This window comes from Thermobia domestica, chromosome 3 (assembly GCF_964235325.1).
Source record: "Thermobia domestica chromosome 3, izTheDome1.hap1.1, whole genome shotgun sequence".
Taxonomy (NCBI): domain Eukaryota; kingdom Metazoa; phylum Arthropoda; class Insecta; order Zygentoma; family Lepismatidae; genus Thermobia; species Thermobia domestica.
The window spans coordinates 79,188,981-79,216,052 of NC_137456.1; the positions used below are offsets into that span (position 1 = coordinate 79,188,981).

Here is a 27,072-nt window from a genome sequence, read left to right on the forward strand (position 1 = left end):
TTTTTTTTTTAACTCAGAACATTTTTAGGCTATTAATACAAATTAATAACTATGTATGTACACTAATGCAATTTGCTTTAGTAGCTAATAACTAATGAGGTCTATAAGCTGTTGTAAGAAGTTACATTCATAGTTAAATGGCTAGCGTTTGTGCCTTTGGTGCTGAAGAAGAGACTTAATCTTTGGATTAAATTCATGCGATTCATATGCCACGCCAAATTATACGCCGAAGTCGTGTTACCTTGATATCGACAAGAAACGTTAAATCGAATATATATTTGTTTCATCTTTTTTTTTTTTTCTTCAGAATGAAATCAAGTAGTTCGCCACCTATCTGGAATCAGTCAGATTCAGGTAACCAAGAAATGTAAATACAAAATCGTAAAACAAAGAAACTACTATTCAAATACGAAACTTAATGGTGAGCATAATCAGTGGGATTTTCAGGAAAGTTTTATCCTGCAAATCCGAGTTTGAGATCCTAACTTGAGGAGTGTAGATGAAACCAATCTAAATTCTAGTTAGGCTCAAACTTAACGCAAAATTGAATTAATAAATTGTGTAGAGGTTCAGTACTTCGAAATACTTTTGAAAGGCATATTAGAAAAAAAAATCCCTTAAACTGAATTCTAAATCTTAATTGATCTCGATTATTGGTAGAGTATAATTTAAAATGGGGTGCAAATTCCCGTTGTCTGAACTGCAAACGAATAAGCAGAACGCCCAACTTTACATCTACCGTAATTCATATAATACATTCATACACTTCAAAATTGCATGAAGAGACCAATAGTGGTGGAGATATAGTACATACTCCGGAAATCAAAATTCCGCTTTGTCTTAATAAGGTGCTTATAAGGTGCTCGAAATTCTAATATTAATGATAAGACTAAATAAATTTGTGTATCGGTCCGAAAGGTATATCATATTTACTTAGCGACCTTTGTGAAGAAGAGTAAGAAATAAAAACAACTGAAACACATTACAACAGTCACGTTAAAAATTGGAAATTTCCTCTGATCTAATTCTTTTGTTAATTTCCGAATGAGTAGATCAACAAGTGGTCTACTCATTGAAATTTAAGAACATTCTTGTAGTTATTTCGTTCCACTGGTAGTTTTAATTTTTATTCAAATTATTTTTTTATTTTGTACTGTCATTAAAATAATACATACTGTTTAATTACATGATATAAAATGTTCAAAATAAATTATTATTTTATTGCAGTATTAGAGTATTGTCTTGTCTTGGATCATTTATAAAACGTACGTATGACAATTCATTTTGTAAAATATGTACTTTAATTTTGACACAGTGTATCTGAATCAGTGAACCAAGAGTCGAAACATGGTAAGGATTAACCTTTTTATTGTTTATTATTAAATGTTAAGTTTCACTTACGTCAAACTGTTACAGTAGTTCTAATGTATTACTAAATATATTCCAACTAAAAATAAACCAAATAATGTGAACTTTAACATTTCAATAAGTTTACATAAATTTTAATAAGTTTATTTAATTATGCCAAATCTTAATTATTTCTAAATGAAAGGTTTTTACATAAATGACGGGAGAAAAAAATAAACTGAATACACACACGTAATAGCGAACATAATAAATGCTTTATACTTAAAAATTCATTTTTCTCTATCATAGCGGAGTACAATATTCACAAAAGAGTTCATTTTGTTCCATAATATTTTGTAAATTCTAAATTACTACTAAGTACATGTATGTATAATAACTTTGTGTGAGGTTGTGTATGTTGAATCTGAAAAATGAAAGCTAATTCAGACTTGTTTGACATATTCCCTATTAATGAAACTAAAATGTGACATTGTTGCCAGGCTATCAACAATAATGAAATTTTCGAAAAACTATATTCTAAAGACTAAGGTTAAAGTGTTGATACTTTAGGGATTACACATGAAGGGATTTCCAATACTTACAATATTTCAACTAGTTTTGTTTTTTGAAGATTCACATTGTGAAAATAACTTCAATACTATTTGAGTATAGGGCTTATCTAGGCAAATGACGCAACTACGAAACGAGATTATTTATTTCTACTATAGTGGAATAGAAAAATAAGTTAAATACCGAAGTTTCTGTGATAGTGAAAAATATTAAATGTTATTAAACAGAAAAGCTATATAGAAATAGTTACCTGTTCGAAAGCTATTGACAAAAGAATTTTTTTCAGAAATTTACATTTGAACGTGACTGTTGATGTCGAAATAAGAATCTTGTTTGTAGTTATAAATAGGAAAAAAATCAATCAGCGTGTTAATAAATCCAATATTTATACTCTCACCTTTCAGTGGTACACAGACGACGACTTGCGGAAGGACAGGTTTTCTGATGACAAATTCAGGAGCTCGTCTTTTACGAGGCTTTCCAACAGATTGGTATGATGATCAAAGCAAACAGATTTTGCTAATTATGCATGTATTACTTGGCATGCAATTTTACTTGTAACACCTTGAAAAAAAAAATGGGATTCGTTCTTTGGGGAAGATGTGTTCGTGTGTGTTAGCTTACAAACACACTTGCCTTTTACAAACTTTCTCTTAAACATGACAGTTATTAATTGAAGAAATGTCTTGGTAAATTAAAGTTAATTTCATGGTTAATTTTATAAAGAGAAGAGGACAAATCTCCAAAGGTAATTCTGGTATTAGTTTCGTAATAGCAGATTTCTCGTCCGAAGCAATGAAATTTCCCGATTAGATGTAGAATTTCCGCCAACTAGTAATTGAAACATAGCAGCAACGACTGTGCACATGCTAAAATAAATAAATAGGAGTCTCTTTGTGTTTCGTTCTGTCTTCTCAGACTTTGTATTCTGGGGTTGTTGCCTATGCCAGTTTAAATGGGTAAAAAAATCAGTCATCCTTGAGATTGATAAGTGTCTGTACATGTGACTATATGAAACAAACGTGCTAGAAAAGTCGAGAATGTCAAACTTCCAGTTTTCAGCTAATTTTAAAGAAACAATGCAAACTGACAACAAGGGCGCAGATTTCTCTAAATCTGGGGGGGGGGGGCATTCAGATGCAGAAGGCATATATGGGGATTTTACGACAAATTGCATTCAAATTATGCCAAATATTGTATATTCTTAAATACAATAAGGGGGCCCTTGACTGACAGCTCTGGGTAATTCTAACTTTATTAGTTTTTAAATTGGAAGAACGTGTGAAAAGCAGGATATTTAAATGAATTAAAAATCTCATGAAGAAATACTATACGCATTACATTTGCATGAAATTATTTTATTACTATTACAAATGTTTTCTAACAATATCTGAAAATTACATTCGGATAACATAAAATTTTTTCCTTGGTTTAAATTCTTCTATAAACAGTAAATATTAGAAAATGTAGTCATAAAAATGTGATCCTACTTCTATCCTACAATAACAATAGTTGTTGCATGCAATATTTTGAGATTCATCACTTTGTATAGGAAACATTCGTATTGTCCAAAATGTCCTAAATTCGATATTAAAGGTTGGTTTACATGACCCTAAAATTTTTCACATTACTTGTAATGTATCCGCATTTCATTAAAAGAGAACAAAAGGCAGAAACAGACTACTAAAAAAGAAACAGTGGTACCTCTTTTCTTTTTTCCTCATTTTAAAAAAAAGGAACATAGAGGTAGCAAAAATGGACTAGTTTCTTATAAAACACCCGTTTACGTTTAATTTAAACATTTTCAATGTACTTTATATTCGTTATATTCCGCACTTCTGACCAGTCTCCTTTAGCCTCAAGGACACAATGGTAGGACGTTAAATTAAAAAAAAAAAAAAAAATCCACGTTTCATGCTTCAAATGCACTCACATATATTAACATTGATGAATGGAAATATTGTATTAATAATGTACGTGAAATTTATTGTAGGGTTGTTTGAATTAATGTAGCATTATGCATTAAAAAAATGCATTTAAACTAAAATAGGAGCAGGACTTTATTCAAGAGGAAGAATTTAAAGTAAATTATGCATATTGAAAGTCAAAAGACGTATTATTATAATAATGTCGAGCGTACCTCTTTCGAAACAGAAAACTTACTTTTATTTTCCATATATTCGATTATTTTATGTACGTAAGTATTTATCATATTGGAGTGAGAAGTAATCGATATCAGAATGTTTCTCGATTACTTTGCAATCTTTGGGAGGATCTACAGGAGAAAATGAAAAATATAAATCAGCTTAGTCTTGAGTTCTGGAAATTATGGGATTGTAGGGAAAATGAACTCTAAGAACATAGCAAAAATATATATTTTACAGGACACGATATGAAAATTTTAAAGCGTGTCTCTCACTTGAAGTAGTTAGTAGTAGTATCTAATTCAAAAATGCTGCTGCGAGAGAAATTTTTAAAATCGATGTATCTTGATTCGAGAGATTATGCGAGACTCATAATTTTCTATAGAAAATTGATTCCTTAGTGTCCCAAATGCTTTAAATTGGATGTTATGATTAGTCTACATGATTCTAAAATTTCCCACACCACTTCTTTTTGTTATGTGGTCTCCAAATTCATTTTCCCGATTAATTCTAAGCTTATAATTCTCAATCATTAGAGTTCTATTTTGCTCAAATAGATATTTTGGGTTACTTTGAGTAGAATCCTCTCCTAAATATTGTAACAGGAATGGTGTGTCTTTCCATTACTTATGTGTCTACGTGTAATGTAGTCTGTTTGACTGCCCAATCCATATCAGAATTGGACTTGCACAAAAATACTTTTCTTAACCTATGTATGCTCTGTTAATATGATAGCTTGTCTATCGAATGTAGGGGAATCAAATTTTCTTTCAAATGTAATTTTTCTTCATTGATTGTCATCCTGCTTTCTAATTAGATCTGGCATATTTTAAGCTGAGTATTTCCAGAATTATGCTAATTGCAATCAAAATGTACAATTTCACTGCTTATTTTGTGGGGATATTCAATGTATGTACCTATGTCTGCATTAATTATAACCAGTCTTCTTTGCTTCTGTTCTTGTTCGTATTCAGTTTACGGTACCTCTCCCTTTCTATACTATCTATAGTGTATCACTTCAGTATTTTATCTATGTAGTCAATAAAACTATTTTAAATCTGTTATCCTATTGTAATCCATTATTAAGCGATAATTAATTCCCAGCAATGCTTTATTCGTAACTATAATCGTGTCTGGATGCAGATTATGAATTATGCTTTTTTGTGTATTGTCCTATTTGACGATGCTTTAAAAATTCTGCTTTGTTTTGAAATAGCACACACACACACACGCTACACATACATGTATTAACTGGAATTAACTTGTATTTTATATTAATTACTATGATCTATTGCATGGTAGAGTTAGTATTTGTACAGTTAATATGTGCACAATTTTTCTCAATGCAGTCACTAATAATTCTGATTTTTTTTCCTACCAGAATCATTGAAATGATGAGGTAAAATAGAGAAATGTAAATTTCTTTTTATTAAAATTAAATTTGAAATGTGTGTATATAGTATGTTTTTTTTACTTAAATTTTGAGTTTTCACTTTGAAATTAAATCGCTCAATTAAATTCACTAGTCAATAACGTCATCAGCAGATCTACTCAGAAGAGGCTATTAGAAATTGTAACAGACGCTGAGAAGTACTCGAACATATACCGTCCTATATTTAGCTTTTGACTCTCATATTTCCAAGAACAAAGTTGAAGTACACTCATTAGGGAATCTGTCTTGAAATCTGCTGAAAGACAGATTATTTTTATAAAATTCACTTTAAATGTTTTATTTTTAGTTGTATTTCAAAACAAAAGTAATAATGTATGTCATATGAATCGTCCAATTCCAAAACTTCTCTTGTCCACTTTTCTGGAATGTATTTTTTCGTCCTATTTGCTTTGCTAATACCTAATTTCAGCTGGTTTATCCCATTAATGGTTCAGGTATTTACAATACTTATTTTAATCGTTCTCAGTTAAGATAACAAAGAAAAAACGACTTCCCGAAAAATATGTAAAATGGACAAGAGACTTTTTGCAAACGGACAACACACATGATATTGCAAAACAAATATCTTTGATCTTGGTGATTTGACAAAATGCGCGAAGTTGCTTGAAAGCTTAAGCCTACTGAAATAGACCAGGAATAGGATTGGTTAAATATCTACTTTGTAAGTAGTGTGTTATGGATTACGGGTACATATAGGCCTAGACAGGGACATAGCCAGAGTTTTGAGTATAGGGGGGAGGCATATTTGCAAATGGAATAACCCCCGTATATAGACACTGTCCCACATATATAGTATATAGTAAAAGTATACTTACATTCAATACCTTCTCGTAAAACATTTAAAATAAAGCATTATGTTGCAAAACCCAGCAATGGGAAAGCATCTTCCTACCCTCTGAGTCGAATCGAACTTTCGGTTTTGCCTTAGTCGGTTACAAAGTGCATTCGCATATATTTGTAGCCCTTAGTACCTCAAGGCGACTATAAGGTTCTAATCACTCTAAGGCTGGAAGAACCTCGCAATATTAACGAAAATGACCCCCGGCCCCCAAAGTTACTGATCTCTACTCTTATTACTGTTCATTTAGTGTTTAAGGAATAACCTGTAAGTGGATTTACAAAATAACCTTTTCTTAGAAGTATGAATAATTTTAGTTTACTGTGGATAATTTTTTCATTTGTCGGATAAAAACAATTTGTAATTTTAAATAAATATTTGAGGAGGCCAAGCCAAGATTTGGGGAGGCCGGTGCCCCCCTTTCCCTTAGCTACGTCCCTGGGTCTAGATTACAAGTTGGGAGATCATAGGTGCAAATCCTGACTCGGATATGTTTATTACGAAGAAAGAAAAAAAGACATGTATAAACATGTAATTAAAGAGCATACCATTTGTACACAAATAACGAAAGATGAAAGCACGTGTGGTTTAGATTTCCACATTAATATTTAGATCCATATCTCATCCTCACTGTTGAACAGAAACGCTAAACTTCAAACGAACAATCAAGTGTACGTTAAACTTCAAACTATGTAAGTGAAAGCAAAAATCTAATTGCACAACACATTGGGTTAAACAAATGAACCCATAACTAACGATTAATGGTAAAATACTTAGGTCTTATGAGACAATATGAGCAAAATAGCCACACTAATCTTGTAATCACTTGATAACTTCTGTTCTTTGTTTTGTTTTGCAGAAGGATGAAGTGAATGGGGCGGAGAGTTCAGCCGAGGAAGAGATAAATACCCTTCTTTCTCAGATTCAAGATCTGAGGACTCAGAAGGAGAGAGAACACAATCGAGTGGAAGAACTCGAAGAGCAAATGGTTTCCTTGGTGCAGGTTTGTTCTTTCTATTCTTTTCAGGGTTAGCAGAGTTGAATTCCTCTGTCATCTATATTTATTAGCCCATTGGTTTATATAAGGATTTTTCTTTTAGAAATTGACTTCAAGTTTAATAGTTTGATTTTAGTAATTTATTTTTTTAAATCTAATTAAATGTCCCTTACTTCATGAAAATTAAATTTTGTGATTAATAATTTTAATATTTAACTAGTTGAACCTGCGCTCTCTACATAACGCATCATTCACATATGAGCATGAATCTCCTTGTCATTCCTCACATAATCTGTACGTCACTTTACAGACACAAGTGAAAGAAGTCTTGATAAAACTCGGCAAGGGTACCATAAAGAGATTTTTTTTTTTCGATTATTTTTTCAATATCTCGCACAGTTTGCAAGGTTTGAGCCTACTTGCGGTTGAAGTTTCTAATTCATGTATGATCAGTGTTTTCTTTCTTCTTGCATGCAGTATGTAATAAGCAAATACATTATACACACAATTAATTATAATGTCAGTGATATATGGTGTTCATTGGGCAAAACCAACAAACAATAAAAATTCATCTTAGACTGGAGAAATGGCTATCTTTAGTTTATTATTTGGCCATGAAACAAACGCCTGAGATATACAACAATGTGGTGTTCGAATGCATAACTTTGTAGGATATGATACTTTTAAAATTTCAACACTTCCAGTGTACCCCTAACAAATGTAATAAAAAAAATTACGGTCAAGTTCTTTAAATATTCAATTAGAACTGAACAATTTGCAGAAAATTTAGTCTAAAAGCGGAAACAGCACTTTCTAGCACTTGTTGTTTTCGAGATCTCATTGTCGAAAGGATTGTGTTCAGATCTTTTCTTAGGAGACAAACACACAAATCTAGCATTTTAATATATAGATACGTTAATTTAAGTACTATTAAAGAACTAATGATAATGCCACTAATAAAAAATGCAGATTCAGGATCTTCCTAATTTGAGGTATCTGAATCCAATGGAATTATTTGCATATATATATATATATATATATATATATATATATATATATATATATAATATCCGTACATGAAATCACGAGAAAAATACTTCAAAGTTAGGATATTTATATTCCAAATTTGAGATCACTTTTCTAGGGAGCCCATGGACGCATCTGTTTAAAAATAGGTTTCATTGACTTTAGTGTTTTCAAATTACTAGTAGTATGTTCATTAGTTCTTTGTGTATATATATCAGTAAAATCAGTAAGATGTTGTTATTGAAATGCTATTTAATCATCAAAAAGAGAAAATACCCCTATAAAACAATGGGCTAAAAAAGAAAAAAGTAGGTAGCATACCTACTTAACTCTGTTAACAAATAGCCTTCTCTTTTTGGCCATCCTTATGACAAAATGGAATTTGATAATAATGGAAAACTAAGTAAAATCCCCTACCAAACTACAGTCTATGTTCATCATTGCCATCTTTAAAGACTGCAAACTGACTCGTACATAATGTTGACATGACAAACAAAATCGAACATCCCCACTAACTAAACGGTGTTCACTGTTAGTAATTTTAATGTAAACAAAGTGAAATTGTATCCCTTCGCCATTTGGTGAAGTGAAAGACCAGCGATTAGTGACGAGACTTCACAATGGCGTAATGTATGGCTGTTGAAATTTCTCGTCAGTGAATATTCTCTTAGTGATGTAGGAAGGTAATACCTTTTTTTCCAATTTTCATGTTTGGATCTTGATATTTAGGAATAAATTAAAAACTTATTTAGTGGTTTATTATGGGTTCTAAAATTGAGTCTAATTACTGTGATTTCACCCCTTTGTGTTCCATCTTGGCAAACAAATACCAACCGATCATGTTAATGTTTAGTTTAATATTTTAACTTTTGTTTTAGTTTCTGAAATACTGATACAGTCAGGATTAAGTACCTACTGTCTATTGTTTGCAATAACCTACCTTTTTTTAAACTATGCCAGAAACTAAGTCAGGAATTCGTTTAGCTTGTTTAATTTGAATCGTACAGGATTTAACAAATGCCAATATAATTAAAATGTAATGATAATTGATTATATATCCTTTAAGGACCCGCGCCAAGGGCCCTCAACTAGGCCAGTCCGACACTGGATAGATATAGACTGAACTGACCCGTATTTGTTTCTTCCAGGAAAACGCAGCTCTGCAAGAACAACTACTCATTCTGAAACAGAAGGAAGACCAAATGAAATCCCTAGAAGAGGAAGTAATGGCCCTCGAAGAAGTGAGGTAAATACCTTCGCTTAAAATAGCTATAGCAGGACAGAAATGTAGAAAGACTACACTCGTAGTAGAGGGCAAAATTGTTTTAGAACATTAATTTTTCAACTTTTTCTAATAATAATAATAATAATAATAATAATAATAATAATAATAATAAATATTATTATTATTATTATTATTATTATTATTATTATTATTATTATTATTATTATTATTATTATTATTATTATTATTATTATTATTATTATTATTATTATTATTATTATTATTATTATTATTATTATTATTATTATTATTATTATTATTATTATTATTATTATTATTATTATTATTATTATTATTATTATTATCTCTCCCTAAATACTTTGAAAATTTGCATACACGTACTGGATAAAGTTAAGAGTGTAGGAAAATTAATCGATTATTATAAAAAGTTAGTTTTCAAACAAAATAAATATGTATTCTTGTCATTATCAACGTTTGTTGCAATAGACATTGTCAAAGATTTTTAAAAAAATGAGATATATAATCAAATTGTATATGACACCTCACTAAGTAGAAACAGCCATAACACTCCAGTTATCTATGTAACTTCCAAATATATAGAGTTGTCTTAATCATAGTGTCATAGTGTCCACACGTAAAGTTTCTTATTGATCTTTTTTTTTTTTTTATTTGTACTTATTAATTACAAGGTAATCAAAAAACGCTCTTACCGTTTTTGACGTCCCATTCAATGAAGCGCTCAGAGGAGATGAAGTGACTTATGCACCGGAAAAGCGATCGTGGGTTGGTATCTATTAACCTGCACTAATTCAGGCACATTGTTTGCACACACAGTATGAACAGTTCATCTAGCGTCGAAGAGAGAGAGAGAGAGAGAGAGAGAGAGAGAACGAGAGAGAGAAATTATCGAAGCAGCTCGTTCACGGTTGTTTGCTGTATGACTTTAAGATGGTCGTTTCAGCAGCCGCATAAAGTCGTCGAAAACGTCAGGCATTTGGGAAAGATGTTCTGAAAAAAAAAAAAAAAAAAAAAAAAGCACCAGAATTCCAGGTCGGGTGATCTGAGTTTTTGAGATGCTTCCCAAAAGGGCGATCACAGGTGTTGGATGACAAGGCACTGAAGGCAGTCATAGAGGATAGTCAAATGTGTGGTAAACTTGCCGAACGTTTCCAGGTTTATGAGGAAAGAGACTTCGTCTGTTCCACATAGAGAAGGTGTAAAAGTTGAGCAAGTGGGTATCCCACACATTGTCGCCGCCAACAAGAAACAACGAGTGACAGCTTGTTTATCGCTGCTGTCTCGGTACACGTGTATATTTGGTCGAGTGCTCATGAGTAACGAGAAATGGGTCCAGTATGAATCTCTCAAGCGAACCAGATATCACTACCCGACCCTATACCTCACATCTAAAGATCCACGCAAGATCTGGTAAACTAGTCATCAACTGGCGCATTACTATCACCAAGCTACATATAATTGTGGACCTGTACTCCTGACAGTTGTAACGGATGCAACATGCATTGGAGTAGAAGGAAAAAAGCTTTGGTTGATCGTAAGGTACCCTATATACTACGAGACCACATGTAACAAGGTCTACCAAGAATACCATTCAGCACCTTAATTGGGTGACTGTATCATCCACCATACTTACCGAATCTAGCGTCACCATATCACATGTTTCATTCACTGAACAGCCATCGTGAAAAGCCTTCGACAATAAGGCAAACCTGCAGCATACACTCACGGACTTCTTTGCGTCCAAGACTTTAGAGTTTTATTGCCAGGACATTGCACAACTGCATGAACATTGGCAGTGTGTGTTGACGTTGACTGAGATTACTTCGAGACCTAACCCTGAATATCATGCGCTGTATGTCTGTCTGTTTCTGACGGTCACGGAAGACGAGGACTTTTTTGATTACTTTGTAAATGTAGCTTTGTTTTATACTACCTGAATGTGTACAGGTAAATACTTTTAAAAATCTAAATTTCCATGTAGATAAAGTGAGCAAATATGTTTTTATTTATTTATTAATATAGGCAAGGGCATCTATGTGGTCGGTGTTTGCGTAGCTTGGATGTGTCAGGCGATGTCTCTTCATTACTGGAGAGCCCAGACGAGGAAGAAATGGCAGTGGATGAAGACATTTCTGTGCATTCCAGACAAGACAATAAATGCTCCGAACTTCAACTAGTAAATCAGGTAATATACACTTACTGAATTAAGAACTGACTTGAAATATATTATTAAGTGAAAATTATACTTCACCTCGTAAAGTAAATCTTTTTAAAATTAAATTTTCACTCACTTTTAACTGTTACGTTTGTAACACCTGCTCTGTAACAATGTAGATCCCAAAAATAAAATTACGAGTGCGAAGAAGACAGTAACTGAAACTGAGGGGTGCAATATTGAACTTACATAACATATACAGGGTGTTTAAAACAACATCGATATTGGAGAGGTAATTCCTGATACCAAGATAAGACAAAAAATATAGACCAATCTGGGTGCACAAATACTTCCTTTCGGAGTTATAGGTTGCCGAAAACATGAAAAAATGAACTTGAAAGGTCCATAGCTCCAAAACTGGGGGACCCACCGTAGCTGGGTCAACACTGCACTTAGGAACTAATATGCGCGCTATCCGAAAAGTTTCAGAATCCAAAAGTACTCACAAACTGTCTCTCTAAAAATGGTTGCGAAAGTACCGCAGGATTCTGAAACTTGGCTATTTGGGTAGAAAACATACTAGCTCCTAAGTGAAATTTTGACCTGACTACGGTAGATCACATAGTTTAGGAGCTATGAGCCTTTAAAATTCATTTTTTTCATGTTTTCGGCAGCCTATAACTCCGAAAGGATGCATTTGTGCACCAAGGTTGACCTATACTTTTTGTCTTTTACCCTGTGAATGTACTTGCGCTTTTGTCATGTGCATATAACTTGAAGAGTAAATCAGTGGCTAGTCTGAATTCTAGTGGCAGAAATATGTAGTTTTACCCTATAGGTCCGTTTTTTAGATAAAAGGCGAATGGTGATACAGTGAATAATAATTAAAAAAATGGTGATATGAAAAAGGAGAAAGGGTGATTGTTCACCATTAACTTACATCATTGCGCCCCTTAGTCATTTCTATTTTTTACTTTTATTTTATTTTTTAATACCTATTATGTTCTTTTAGTTACAACTAAATATTTTTTATTAGACACTACACACAATCCAATTCGTGTTTATTAGTCTATAAATTAATTTTATTATAACATATTGGTGTTCACAAGTATTGTGAATTTTCTATTCGTGACAATTACGTCGAGATCTCGATCATTTTTGTGTGTAGAATGTTGCCAACATCCTTTAATGAATCACGAAAAAGAGACGCATGAAATTCCATGCCAAGAATAAGTAATCTTATTCGAAAATTGCATTTAGTGAAGGAATGCAGAAATATACTGATAAATTTTCAGGAATTAACAAACTAAAAGTCTTACAGTCTTTTTGTTTTAAATTAATAATTCAAATGTTCTCTTTGAAGCTTATTTTGCGTCATGACTTCAAATAAGAAAGCTAATTTATTTCTCTTTGTTCGCGAAGTGAACAATGATAAATGTTGAATGACAAGGAATTATATTAGTTTTGTTATGTAACGCCTACTTAGATAATGTAATCAGGGGGTGAAATGTCAGTTCTTGGATACACTGATCCCAAGTGTATACTTAGCTAAAATTTATCCAAAAAATTATACGATGGATATATACAGTGAACACTTTTTCATTCCTGAATATAATACAAATTCATTTTTTTAAAATTATTCAATGTAGCAGGTATAAACGATGAACAATGATAATGACAAGTGTAAGAGTTAGTTTTTCTAGATTCTTTGCTGCGTCTTCATAGAATAAGCAGAAATTCTTGTTTCTTCATATGCCAATAACATTATCTTAATATGATTCTTCTGCTCATCTGGAGTTGTTCGTAAAATCTAGTATAGTTAATGAGGCAGCTTTTAATTCGTAACTTAGTCACAGTTGATCCTTAATGGAAACTAATTGGGAGGGGATGGGTGATTGTGTGTTGATAGGAAATTTAATAGTGTTGGAATTAAATAAGAATATTAAAAGAAAACTTGCCAGTATTGTCTATGAATATTAGAGCGCAAAACCGTAACTTTGTTGAAAACCAAATGATCTTCCACTTACCTGACTGATAAATTAATAATAGTGTCCGCAATACCAAGCAGACATAAGAAATTTTATCTTAAAACTTTTTCGATATCTGAGTGAACACAGATGTTTACTAACTAAATGCTTAACGTTATATGTAATGCAGTAGCGTACACAGGAGTTTAAACCTCGAACCCTCCCGCCTTGATGCCACTGATATAATATATCGCAGGTCTGATGGAAACATTGGAACTCAGTTTTTTAAAAAATGCACAGTTGTGGATTTACGTATTTTATCAATATTAATTCTTAGCTTCATGATTTTATATTTGTTACTAGAACTAGATCTATCGACGGGAATTTTTTGCTTTCATAACTGTAATATGTGTTCTATTTTTCTCTCCTCTTTGATAGGGACTTGTTTAAATACTTGTATTTGTTCTGTAAATTTTTAGTTCTAACAGTACCTATTGTAAATGTAGCAATGTATAGTTTAACAGAGATGCCACTATGGGAGAAAATAGTGTTATTTTGAAGTTTGTCCCAATTCTGGTTCTTTTACGCGTATTATTTTATTGATATAATATCTGCTAAAATATAACTTCGTTCTTTATGTTCTAATTTTCCCTAGTTTGCCTGAGGCCGCGGTGGCTCAGTGGTAGAGCGTTCACCTCTGGTGCTTGGGGTCCCGGGTTCGATCCCAGCCCCCGCCACGTGAATTTTGTGGTGGACAAACACCGTGTGCGTGGGTTTTCTCGGGGTTTTCCCGTTTCCTCCCACTTTCTTCATTCCACCATTTCATTCATTACTCATCATCACCGTCTCCTTTAGCCTAACCGGCATAACCGTGGGACGTAAAACTCAGATTTCATTTCATTTTTCCCTAGTTTGCCTGGGTCGAAAGTATTAAATTTTACATCTTTACTGTATGCTGAAGTGTTAAATACTATATGAAATTTTCTTCTACAGTATTCAAATACTGTTGAGTTTTGTAATCGTGATTATGTTTACGGTTGATAATCATGATAGTATACATACAATTAAAAAGCAAACTTGAAAGTGTAATATTTTTAATTCTGTAGCCTATCTTCAGCCACAAAATCAGAGAAAGTTACTGCTATGGTATCGAAACTACGCATTAGAGTTTTGTTTTACAATAGTATATGCAATACTGTATTTCACAATAGTAAATGAGTTTTTCTTTTCATATACACTTGTGGAAACGTACACACACACATTTTGAGCCGTATTATCGAGGCTTAATGTTATTGTTTAATCACCGATTTTGTGTGTAGGAATTCATAAATCTAGGTTCTGTAATCGTAGTTACTTTTATGTAACATATGAACAGATTATGTAATGATTTTAACATCTTTCGACAAACTCACCAAAAAGTATGATTATATATATATAACCTTTATCCTCTGAGACACACACCAGAACTTGTCAGTCTTAATGGGCATTATCAATATAATTGCAATTCTATGCTGGTCTTCACATTTTTATTTCCAAAATACTATAACAAATCAAATTTGTTGCAATTAATTACATAATATTTGGAATTAAGAGGATATCAAGTGGAATCGTAACTTATTACTGATAAATTACTAAATCTTAGAGTAAACGGGTAAAACGTAAACATTTCTAGAGTAAAAAGAAATTTTAATTTCATTATGTTGCTGCAAATATATGAAATTATATTCTTCGAAATATGTGGCATCTCTGTTATGTAATTAGTAGAATGCAGTTGTAGGCAGTAAATGCAAGTGTAGTGTATCTTTTTGTCCTCAGGCGCCCTCGTGTACATTATCAGATCTACTCCTCCACCCATTCGTAGCTTGGTTTACTCTTATGGTTGAGGTATTTGTGTGGCTTAGAGATGAATGTTTAATTCCGTATATTGATTGGCAATGGCGCCTGCATCAGTGGCTATTGATGCAGAATGCCCATCATCTTTAGGTAGGTACTGCGTTGTGTTGGCAATTGGTGAAAGTTATTCCGCCTTCTCTACTAACATTTTCTCAGAAGAAGATAAAAGTAACCTCGTAACACTCTTAGAGAGAAATTAGACCTCCTTCTGACCCCAAATCCCTGTTTTAACAAGTAGAAAATAAATAAAATAATTTTATAGATCCGATTTGATTTCGGGTTCTTTTTTTAGTTGTAGCTTAGCAGGAAGCATGGTGAACTTTTAAATCTGAGTTCATGCCAATGGTTTAGTCACGAATGTTCACTTGTTGTGGTTTCATTAAAAGATTGTTCTTCGAGTTTTTCCTGTATCCATATTCTATGAAGCTCGAACTTTCAAGCTGACAGTAAATTTTGAAAGAAGAAAATTTTCTTTCTAAATTCGGCGCTCTTACATATAAATTGGATTGAGACAGACTATAATTTCAATTTATCTCTCCCTTCTGTATTGAAATGTTCCTGTGCAATGAGTTATACTGTATTTTTTAACAACAAAGACACCAATTCCCTGGTATTAGGGACACGATGGTGTATATGACCAGCCGGCGTAACAAACTCCGTACATGTTCAGGGAACAGGTTGGAGTCACCAGTTAGTAAGGAAGCAGTGTGTTGGAAAGTCATATGAAAGTGCACAATGAAGAACATGTTTGCGAATGATTCTTTGAGTTCAAACTGGAATATTCTCTGCTTCTAACTGCGAAGAACATCAGCAGTGCATTTGGGACAGAGTGGTGAATAAACGTACCATTTGCTGTTGGTTTGTGAAATTTTGTGCAGGTAACTGAGTTTCGCTGTCATAGACCAACAGCATGTTCTGATTAATTCGTGAGGCATGTAGTGGAAGTGGACTATCGAAAGTTTGCACTATTATAGACAATTTAAGTCAATTCGGCATCCCCGCGGTATTTGTATGATAAAAATGAGAGAATCTATGGGTCCCATATGAGTTGCGCTGTGTGGAATGTGCATTTATCTGAGAGTACGAAATAATCGGAAATATTTTCTGCAGCGGATTGTCATTTATGATGCAGAGTGGGTGTGCTTGGACAATCATAAACGGTCAAAACAGTGGTGGGATCGTGATAAACCTGCAGGACTGTTTCCGAAACCATCCCTTCCATCTACAGAATGTGGTGTTGCTGGTATGATGGGAGTGATCTATCAAGTCTTTCTGTGTTGAGGGGAAATTACTCGGATCACTGCGGATCGTTAATGCCAAACTCCAGAAAGTATACCGGAAAGTTGTTCACAAGCTTCCAGCAATGAACAATAGATAAGTTATCTTCATGTCGCTCTAAAGATGATGTAGACTCTCCACGCGTTGCAGTATGAAACCTTCATCACTCACCGTATTCTCTTGGCGTTCCTCAAATCAATTATTACCTCTTCCAACATCTCGTTACTTGACAGGGAAAAGTTTCCCTAATGACCAAGCGATGCAACGTGCGGTGGGAACATTACCTCTCAATTACCAACATCGTTAACTCAGTTCCACTTAGGAGTACAACAATGACAATGTGAAAACTTCAGTATTCATTTTCCATTATTATGTTATAGGAAACACAGTCTGTCAGTAGTATAGCGTTCGCCTTTGATGCGAGTTCTGGGTAGAACATAACCATTGTGAGCTTGTAGTGGACAACATTCTATCATGGGTTTTCTCGGGTTCTCCATTTTTCTCTCATACTGTCATTTCACCAATTCTTCCATAATCACATTCACTTGTTTCATCCGATCCTTGAGAATGGACACAAATGTGTGACGTTAAACTAAAGGTTGCTTCTAATTTTATTCATTAAGAAGTCTAAGATCGCAGGATAAATATATATATATATATATATATATATATATATATATATATATATTATAAAAGTAGAAACTCTTATTTTTTATTCTTTCACACATTTTCATATATTACTTATAAAGAAATGTTATAAAGAAATGTATGAAAGCACTACTTCGCTCTGTAAAGAACATTCTATAAGCACACCTCTATCCATCAATCCATCCCCAATTTATGTATCAAATAGTTTTCTTGTAGCCGTTAACTTTTAGGCTAGTTTTCGATAAAATTTATGCGCACTTATCCACCAACGTCTTCCTTAAATGAGTTTTCTCAGTTGGAACGTGCCTGTAGTGGTTCAATACGCCCCAAAAAGGGCAGATCATCCACTTTGATTAAAACAGTTCGACCCTCTGAAATGAACTTTCCCGAAGTCGCTGTTACACTAGATTGAGTAACATAAATTACCCTCAGAGTGTCAGCCAATTTTGCAGTTAATAATAATCATAAATAAGAGTAAATGATAGTATTAGAATTTTGCTCACGTTCACTCAATGTATAAATGTTACGTGTTTAACTAGAAAATAATTATAGCGTTCTTAAAGAAAGTTTATTGTTGTGTTGAATTCAAGTGTCAGACAATCGTATTGCTTATTATTATCATTGGCTAATAACAAATCCAAGTAGAGGCGTGGTTGACATAGACTGTAAAGTGTTTACGCTCGTTCTAATGCGTTCTGAGGTTCATCCAGTCTCTGAAATTGGTACCAAGACAATCTGTGGAAGTAAAGGAGGCGCGATTATTATGGTGCTGACTGCATCTCTGAGTGACGAAGTCAGTTGTGTTCTCTACATACAGTCCCTTGGCCCTTTATAGCCTATCCAGAAAGGAAGGAAGGAGGGAGGGCAATCTCTAATTTACTAATAGGCCAAAATCGTTAACAACTTAAATTATAAGTCGATGCATTGCTTTACGTGAAAAACTTCATTAGACTAGAATGTGATAAGTTGCTTCAATTTTTTTTTCATGCAAAAATCAGAACTTGAGACCAAATATAGTTACAGTACTAATGCCTCGGAATCTAAATAATTTTGTAATGTACAGTTTCTTACATTACGAATGCACTAAACCCCTCTACGTTCTATAATGTTCCTTTTTTTTTGTTCATGATCGGGTATAGATTTTAGAACCTAACCAGGTGGTGGTTTGTAGTATTTTTGTATAGCAATAAAACTAATTGTACATATATAATTACCCGTCTTCGAATTAACACAATTGTGCTTTAGTTTAGTTTCTCTGCACCATCAACTTTTTTCATAATTCCATTTAAATTTAGGAGTTCGTAGTGATTCATTTCACTTTTTTTTTGTGTGTGTGTGTGTGTGTGTGTGTGTGTGTGTGTGTGTGTGTGTGTGTGTGTGTGTGTGTGTGTGTGTGAGAGAGAGAGAGAGAGAGAGAGAGGTATTTACATTTAAAAAAAAAATGTCAACATTGATAGTACTTAAATCAGATTTCAATTAAGTTCAGCAAATATTGTCAGCTACTTCAAACATGAAATCGGCTAGAATGGTGATATGACATTCTGCTCTTTATGGTAAAATCTTCTTTTAAAAAACACGTTTTGGAGATTGTATTACAGTAAGCGGGATTTTATTTTTAAATTTCCAAGGGGCAAGAGAAAAAAGGTGGAAAAGAATTGAGCTACTAAAACCGAGGATGTGTAACAACGGCCAAGGATAATGTAAGCAACAGTGAACAGAACATTTATGTATATGAAACATAGAAAAAGAATATGATTACACAATAAATTCCATTATTTCCGTTTTTGATGAGAGGAAAAACTTTGTAAACCACCAAAATAATTAATTTCTACTCTTATCTTTACTCAAAATTATTGTAGATTATCTCCACTTTTAGTAGTTGGAATATTAAATAAACTCTTTAAACTTAGGAAAATACATTGAAGGAACTGAAATTCAGCTAAACCCCCTTCCCTCAATTTTATGACTAACCATATTATCGAACATTTTTGTTCATAATGTTTCAGTGCTTTTGAGTATATATAGCGTGGTATTTATTTGTGGTGTCATATATTTGTGGTATTTATTAAAACCGTCACCATAAATGCAAACGATATAGATACAAACAATATTTACAAAATCATGATGTGAAATATAGGTAGTACAATGGTAGGGGTCTATCAAGGAGAAATCCCTGATACTCTCGTGTGTTTATAATGTCACGTAGTCCTCCTTTCACGACATTTTATGTCATGCAAAAGTTCATCAGCGCAAAGCTTATACTCACAAACACAGGCCTTCCATCACCGCTGTCAGTCCTGGGTGGTTCCTCTGGACGCAGAATAAATGTACCATACCACACTCTTAGCAGGTGTAGGTCGAATGATAATAATTTTTAAAAATGCCTGGTTTTATAGTATCACAAAAACTGTTTTTAGCAAGGCACTGTTTATGCTGGAAAATGTTTTTTCAATTTAAAATAGACACCTTGAAAGATTTTAACTTATATGTTTTGACACCATCACCTTGAATAAGCTTGATATTATCACTTTGAAGGTTTTTATATTTTGAAGCCACTGAAAAATCCGTTTGCGTAGGACGTGTTGTTTTTCGTGGTTGTATCGTATTGTTAATCTTGATCTTAAATAGAATTTTCACAAGGAGAAATCACGATGTATATGAGTGTTTAATAATTTTAAACTTTTCATCGTTTAATGATTTTGGGAATATAATAATATATATATATATATATATATATATACACAGATGGTGATCAGAAAAATGGAAACACCTGTAGTTGGCAACACGTCAGATGTTTGGGTTGGCAATGGTGTCGTGGCGCCCGCAGCGCCGGACCACTGGTGCTGGTGTGTTAGGTCGGTCTCCATACTACGTCAGGCGCAGTGGAACAGCAGTGTCCAGTAGCTGCAGCAGACGGAGGCAGTGTAAAATGGGAGACCTCTCAGATTTTCAAAGAGGGCAAATTGTTGGTGCGCGGTTATGTGGAGTGAGTATGAAGGCAGTGGCTACTGTGTTAGGTGTGTCGCATGGGACAGTGTCGAAGGTGATGACGGCCTACACAACACACGGGAAAACCACATCGGGGAAGCGGAACAGTGGGCGGAAGAAAATCTTGAGTGACAGGTCACGCCGGGTATTAAAGCGCATTGTCACGCAGAACCGTCGTGCCACTGCGGAGCAAGTGACGGAGGAACTCAATCAGCACCTCCCCCACCCTGTTTCGACAATCACAGTCCGCCGCGAATTACTTGACATGAACTTACGGGGTCGTGCTGCACGGGCCAAACCGCTCATCAGGGACCATAACGCTTTCGCACACCGCAAATGGTACCGCAACCATGCAACTTGGATCGTTGAGGATTGGAAACGTGTGATATGGTCGGATGAGTCATCCTTCACCCTATTCCCAACCACGGGCCGTGTTTGTGTGGAGAACGCCCAAAGAAGCTTATGATCTGCAGTGTCTCCGCCCAACTGTGAAACATGGCGACGGCTGGGTGATGCTGTGGGGCGCCATATCATGGTTTTCATGGGGTCCTTTGGTCACACTTAGCGGACGAATCACTACCAACGATTATGTCGCAATTTTAGGAGGCCACTTGCATCCTATGGTCCGGATGTTGTTACCGGACAATGACGCCATCTTCCAGGATGATAATGCACCCGTTCACACAGCTGGCGTTGTTGCAGCGTGGTTTGAGGAACATCGGGATGAAGTTCAACACTTCCCCTGGCCCGCCCAATCCCCAGATCTCAACATAATTGAACATCTGTGGTCCGTCTTGGAAACACGACTCCGGCGACTATTTCCACCTCCATCCTCTCTCACAGAACTGTCCGATGCTCTGCACGAGGAATGGTGTAAAATTCCACTTGCTACCATTCACGACCTCTATGCCTCCATCCCACGTCACATCAAGGCTGTTCTGAAGGCGAAAGGTGGCCCGGCATCATATAAATCTGGTAAGTTGCTATTTCGTTCAGGTGTTTCCATTTTTCTGATCACCATCTATATATATATATATATATATATATATATATATATATATATATATATATATATATATATATATATAATATAATATAATATAAAATTTTCAATACTTTAAAGAAGATGAAATTTCAAATCTGAATCCAGTAATTAGAGCAGAGTTTTGTCGCCATTTGGCAAACAAAGTAAAGGCCAAATGCCTATCACCAAACTAAAATATTTGGTCGCCAACGACGACCTGGTAACCGGAAACTTTACTCCCTGCTGTACAAGCTAGCATTTACCTTGGAGAGTACTAGAACAGAAAAGAACATTTTTTTTTATGATGTTTTATTACTGGTAACAATAAAACAATATTTCCTACAGAAAGCTACAGCAGAATTTTCATCATGTGGATCAGATGATGACTTAATTCATTACATCACTACTGTAACATAATCATTCATCATTACTATCATTATAATCATAATAAGTATCATACAATTTGACTTAAATTTACAAACTTTGAAGTAAATTATGTGCATTTGTAATAATCTAAAGGACATATTTAAATTGATGCATGTTTATAATTATTGTAATAATAATAGAATTAAGCTGTGCACTTACCTGTTTCTTGTTGGATCTAAAATTATGCAGTTTCGGTAATCGGTTACGTATTTCGGTAGTATTTCTATCATTCAACAAGTTTATGCCACTTCATGCAAGTTTCCAGATCGAGTATTCAGTATTTAGTTTTATTTTGCAGCAATCAGATTTTCATAGTGTTCAAATGCAAGATCAAATTGCAAGAAATGAGAATATTGACATGTGATTGATTCAGTACTTGAGACCAAGGCAACTATGATTACCGAAAGTGTATAATAGGGGAAAGTGGGGTAGAGTGAGACAAGAACTTATCTTGATTATTTGTTGCAAGAAGTTGGAAAGGATGAATGTACAAACATGCGACTGTTGACCTTCCTCTGTCACCTTAGTAGGCAAATGGCTAACGCGAAGGATACACGCTGACAGAGAGTTCAGAGATTTTTCAATGAAGCAAAGTAAATTTTCTGTATTTCTTTTATGTCTGAAGAAATCAAAGTAAATCGTATAATTGGAGATTAATTTTAGAGCATGAGATGCTTCATTATTTGTCGATGTTTATCACAATATTGTTAATAGTTACTTTTTTTTTATTTTGTTGTTGTTGTTGTTTCGAGGAAATACGATTGACATGAAGTTTTGGGGGTACAGTGAAACGCTTCATTCAAAGTAGAGATGTGTCTTACTGTATCACACTAAGAAAACAACAAAAAGAAAGAGTACAAAATTTAAAAAAAAAAAAAAAAAAAAAAAAAAAATTTAGGAAGTTGATCCAGATTTAGAGGAAGAATTGGTCGAATTGTCCTTATTAGATGCAGAAATTGAATTATTACTTGAAATTGGGCCAGATGATTTTAGACTACCATGAAAACACAAATGATGATTGTTCTGGTAGAATTTCACTGTAAAAAGAACATTTATTATATTGGGAAGGTTCTGAAACTGGATAGTGATAACAATAACTATATATTAATTGTTAGCTTTCTGCAATAAAGTGGGGAAAATGTACGGAAAGTTTTTTTTTTTCTTTTTTTTTCTTCCAGTAGTTCAGGACATTGCAACTGTAAACGCAGGTGACATAAACTGAAATTACCACAACCGTTAGCTCATCGAAAAACCAAATGTCAAATGTTATACTTATCATTTTGTTTATTTTCATCTTTTGAATTTAATAGATAACGAAACATTCAAGAATGTCTCTCTCTACCCCCAATAGTGGGGTACATTCTGACTACTAAATAGACAGTCAGTAGTAAAACAGGCTTCATTGGTGAACAGCACAGAGGGATCGGCCGCATAGTGCTGCACTAGCCATTCACAAAATACAAGAATGTACAAAAAATGGAAGAACCAGATGCAAATGCAGATGCAATAGTATCGCAAAATGCGATGCATGTGCAATTTTTGTTTATTTTTATACCGAAGTGAGCTAGTCTACAGGAAAACAGCCTAATATAGTTTTCCCTTCACGACAAAAAGGTTCTTTTTTTGATCTCATGTAGTTGATAAATCTCCCCCTCGGAAATCCTAAATTTCCTTTAAGGTGCCGTTTTGGTTCTCAATAATACCTACCAATCCACTTTAGACATATTACTAGAAAGTCGACCTAGAATTGACGACAAAGAGAGTATCTTCATTTCGATGTGTTACGGCATGTTAAAGTAAAGCTCCTCACCTCTAGGGTTCTCAATAATACTTAGCAATCCAGTGTAGACTAGAAAACCACATTACTGGGAAGTCGACCTAGAATTGACGACAGAGAGACTATTTGCACTTCGCTGTATTATGGCGGGTTGAAATAAAGAGTCTCAATGGACTTTCGAAATACACGACCTTCACTCACTTTTCGGAAATTAGATAACTAGCGAATATTATTGTATTTCAGTAGTAGTCCATTTTCTGTCCTCTTGATTCAAGCTATGGGGTAAGGAGCTCATGATACATCGGCAGTTATTTCATAGCATTGGTTTTTCAGTTTTAACTAGAAATCCAATCGGAGAAAGACCTAGATGCAGATAGGAAGACAATTTTAAGATTAATCTTGCAAAAATAGGAATACAAAGTAGAATTTGGACCCAGTTTGCTAAAGAACAGAAGTCAATGAAGAGCTTTTATGAACATGGGATTGAACCTTTGTGTTCCATGGGCCATAGAGTGTGAGTGAGTTACAGTATGATTAATTATAACATTTACTAAGAAGAGTAAACGTACTAACCAAACATAATTAAACGAAAGTCTGCTGTCAGTTATCTCGAACTGACTAACGTATTAATTCCATTCTGCTGAGAGCCGACACTTCACATATTAATAAGAGCCAAAGATAAGACAGAATGAGATGGTTAGTTAGGCTGCGTTTACTTTGGAGGCACGCTTGGCCAAGTAAAATGGAAGCGCACGCTTGCGCAAGCGTGCTCCGATGGGGGTGTTTATAGTACAGGCAAGCAACAGCAGCTGGTCGCGCTCCCATTTCATCAGTCAAGATGGAGTCATCGGACAGTGAAGACGAAATATTGCTTGAAAGTCAGTCACTTGAAGGAGCCCAACTTTGAAGGAGAACGTTTGCCTGTAAAAACAAATTGTTTTGTTTCCCGATGGCGGCGGGGCAAGCTTGTGCAAGCGCGCCCTTGCGAGTGGTGAGCAGTGTAACCGGTTCCGTCAAATCACCACCTGTTTCAAACGCCCTTATAAAATTTTGTTTGTATGGGCAAGCTTGCGCAAGCGTGCGCTTCCATTTTACTTGGCCAAGCGTGCCTCGAAAGTAAACGCAGCCTTAGAGCAAAGAAACAGACATGAAATTGTCGTGAATCCGTGATGAATCTGAAACACCATAGACTTTGCTATCGAAGATTTATATGCTACCACTTCATCGACAGTGTGAAAGTTTTTTGCTCTGTAAACTGCTTTCAGTGTTTGCTCTGTGACATCACAATCTGGTTTTCCCCATTTCTAGCAGAGTTGGAAATTACCGTTTTGAATACTTTCGCTGAATATTTCATCAAATAATAATAATAATAATAATAATAATAATAATAATAATAATATTATGAGTCCAGTTAAGCACCATATTTGTCTAGTCACTGAAAGTAGAGGTAAACTAGGAGACGGTTGTTCGGTTACAGTACAAAGAGGAAAAAGTTAATTATTGACAATATGCACTTACTTATACTAATTATATTTAATACCTATAATATAAATATTAATAAATATGTATGTATTTTCATTATCAATTTTCCTCCTCGTATTATCAAATAACTATCTCATTCGTACTATCTCCCATTTCCAGCCACGCAAGACCATTACGTAAACTTCAACTAATATATGGCGGACTTTTTATAAAGTTATTCTGTAAATTTACTTCCAATTTTCCCTTCCCATCTGATGAGAAAAGTTTAACAAAGCGCTTGTAGTCTACTTTTCATTATTATGTGGTTTTACTTCTTTCAAGTAGTTTTCCATGCCAACTTATGAATTCTATTGTTTCTACATTCTCGGCTTAATGCTGATTCCCATTAAATACAATCGCCAATACTATGATTGTAATTCTGTTACCATATATAATTTTCAAGTTTAACACCTGTACTTCTTTGTCCATATTCAAATCTTCGATAAGTACAAATGTACAGAACTCTTTTCGTGTGTGTCTGACATGTATAACATCTGAAACAAATCAGAATTTCAGATCTTAGTCTGCAGGCTCAAAAATTAAACGATTTAGTGGATTTGAGTCTTTTGCTTACCGATAAATCCATTTCCTTGATTTCTAATCACATCACGTCTTACAAGGAAACATCTTATATTGATAGTTGCATTGTCCAATCAAACCACGCGCAATCGATAAAAGAGTAAAGAAAAGTGAGAAGTCCAAAGTTTCACGGACCGACACCCAGAAACACAGGAGATACAGAGGAAAGAAGGATCTAGAATCATGTGAAGAAAGCAATGCAAAAGATACTGACACAGAAAGAACTTAAAGATGATTAAAGTAATCAAAATGACATTTACACAACAATATAGTAAGCAAACATTGTACGACAGATATGCTCAATAACATCATATGTAATACAGTATTGCCAACTGAGCACAAAACTAAATTTTGTTAAATGGCACGGAAACGGAACACAGATTATAACATCTAGAAAATCTAATTATGGGTAACACCATACCTGCGAAGTCGTGATGTACAGTGTTGCCAACGTTTTAGGATAGGCGTATATGAATTCCTATATGAATATCGGATGTAGAAGAGTACATACAGTACACAATTCGAACTAGTTAAAACCAAAATATGAGACCTCAAGCAAGAATGTAGTCACTGAAGTATAAAATTAACGGACGAAGCACAGTATTTTGGTGTTCCGTGCCATTTAACAAAACTTCATTTTGTGCTCAGTTGGTAATACTGCATTACATATCGTCGCATGAGAACCAGAGGAACGTTAACTCCAAAAATGCGGTTTTCTTCATGTTTGGACATAATTTTGAAAGCCCCACTTAGTGTAAATGGAACGTAACGCTATCCCTTCTCCTTGTCAATCATCTGTTGTAATGTACACTCATGTCCAAAATGATTGTTGCATATCTATAACTGTCTTCTTGTAAAAATATAATTTGATAATGATTTTGCAGGGTACTTTTAATACTGATACTGTGCGTATAATCGGGAAATGTATATTTGTAAATTACATAGGAAAAGAATTATAAATACGAAAATTAGAATGACTAAAACAAAATGTTGCTAAATGGACAAGAAAGTTTTATTTTCGTTGTATTGTTCTTATTTACTGCTCTTTTGACATGGAATTTGCCACATACATGTCTTCACCGATAATACACATACTAACATTATAAGAAAAGCCGGGCGAATTCATTATCAGATTATATTCCTACAACAACATTTATAGACATGCGACAATAATTTT

General features: G+C 34.1%; 1 protein-coding gene across 5 annotated transcripts in view; it reads left to right on the plus strand.

Moving 5' to 3' along the window:
- LOC145680542 (uncharacterized) overlaps positions 1-27,072 on the plus strand; it is a 410,979-nt gene that overhangs the window by 380,883 nt on the left and 3,024 nt on the right. For 4 of the 5 annotated variants that reach the window (XM_081751160.1, XM_081751163.1, XM_081751165.1 and 1 more), the window contains exons 5-8: positions 2,322-2,408; positions 7,212-7,355; positions 9,524-9,621; positions 11,662-11,824. In XM_081751160.1, coding sequence (XP_081607286.1) covers positions 2,322-2,408; positions 7,212-7,355; positions 9,524-9,621; positions 11,662-11,824 — 492 coding nt within the window. The remainder of the gene's footprint in view (positions 1-2,321; positions 2,409-7,211; positions 7,356-9,523; positions 9,622-11,661; positions 11,825-27,072) is intronic. The other variant, XM_081751162.1, reaches the window with a different exon arrangement.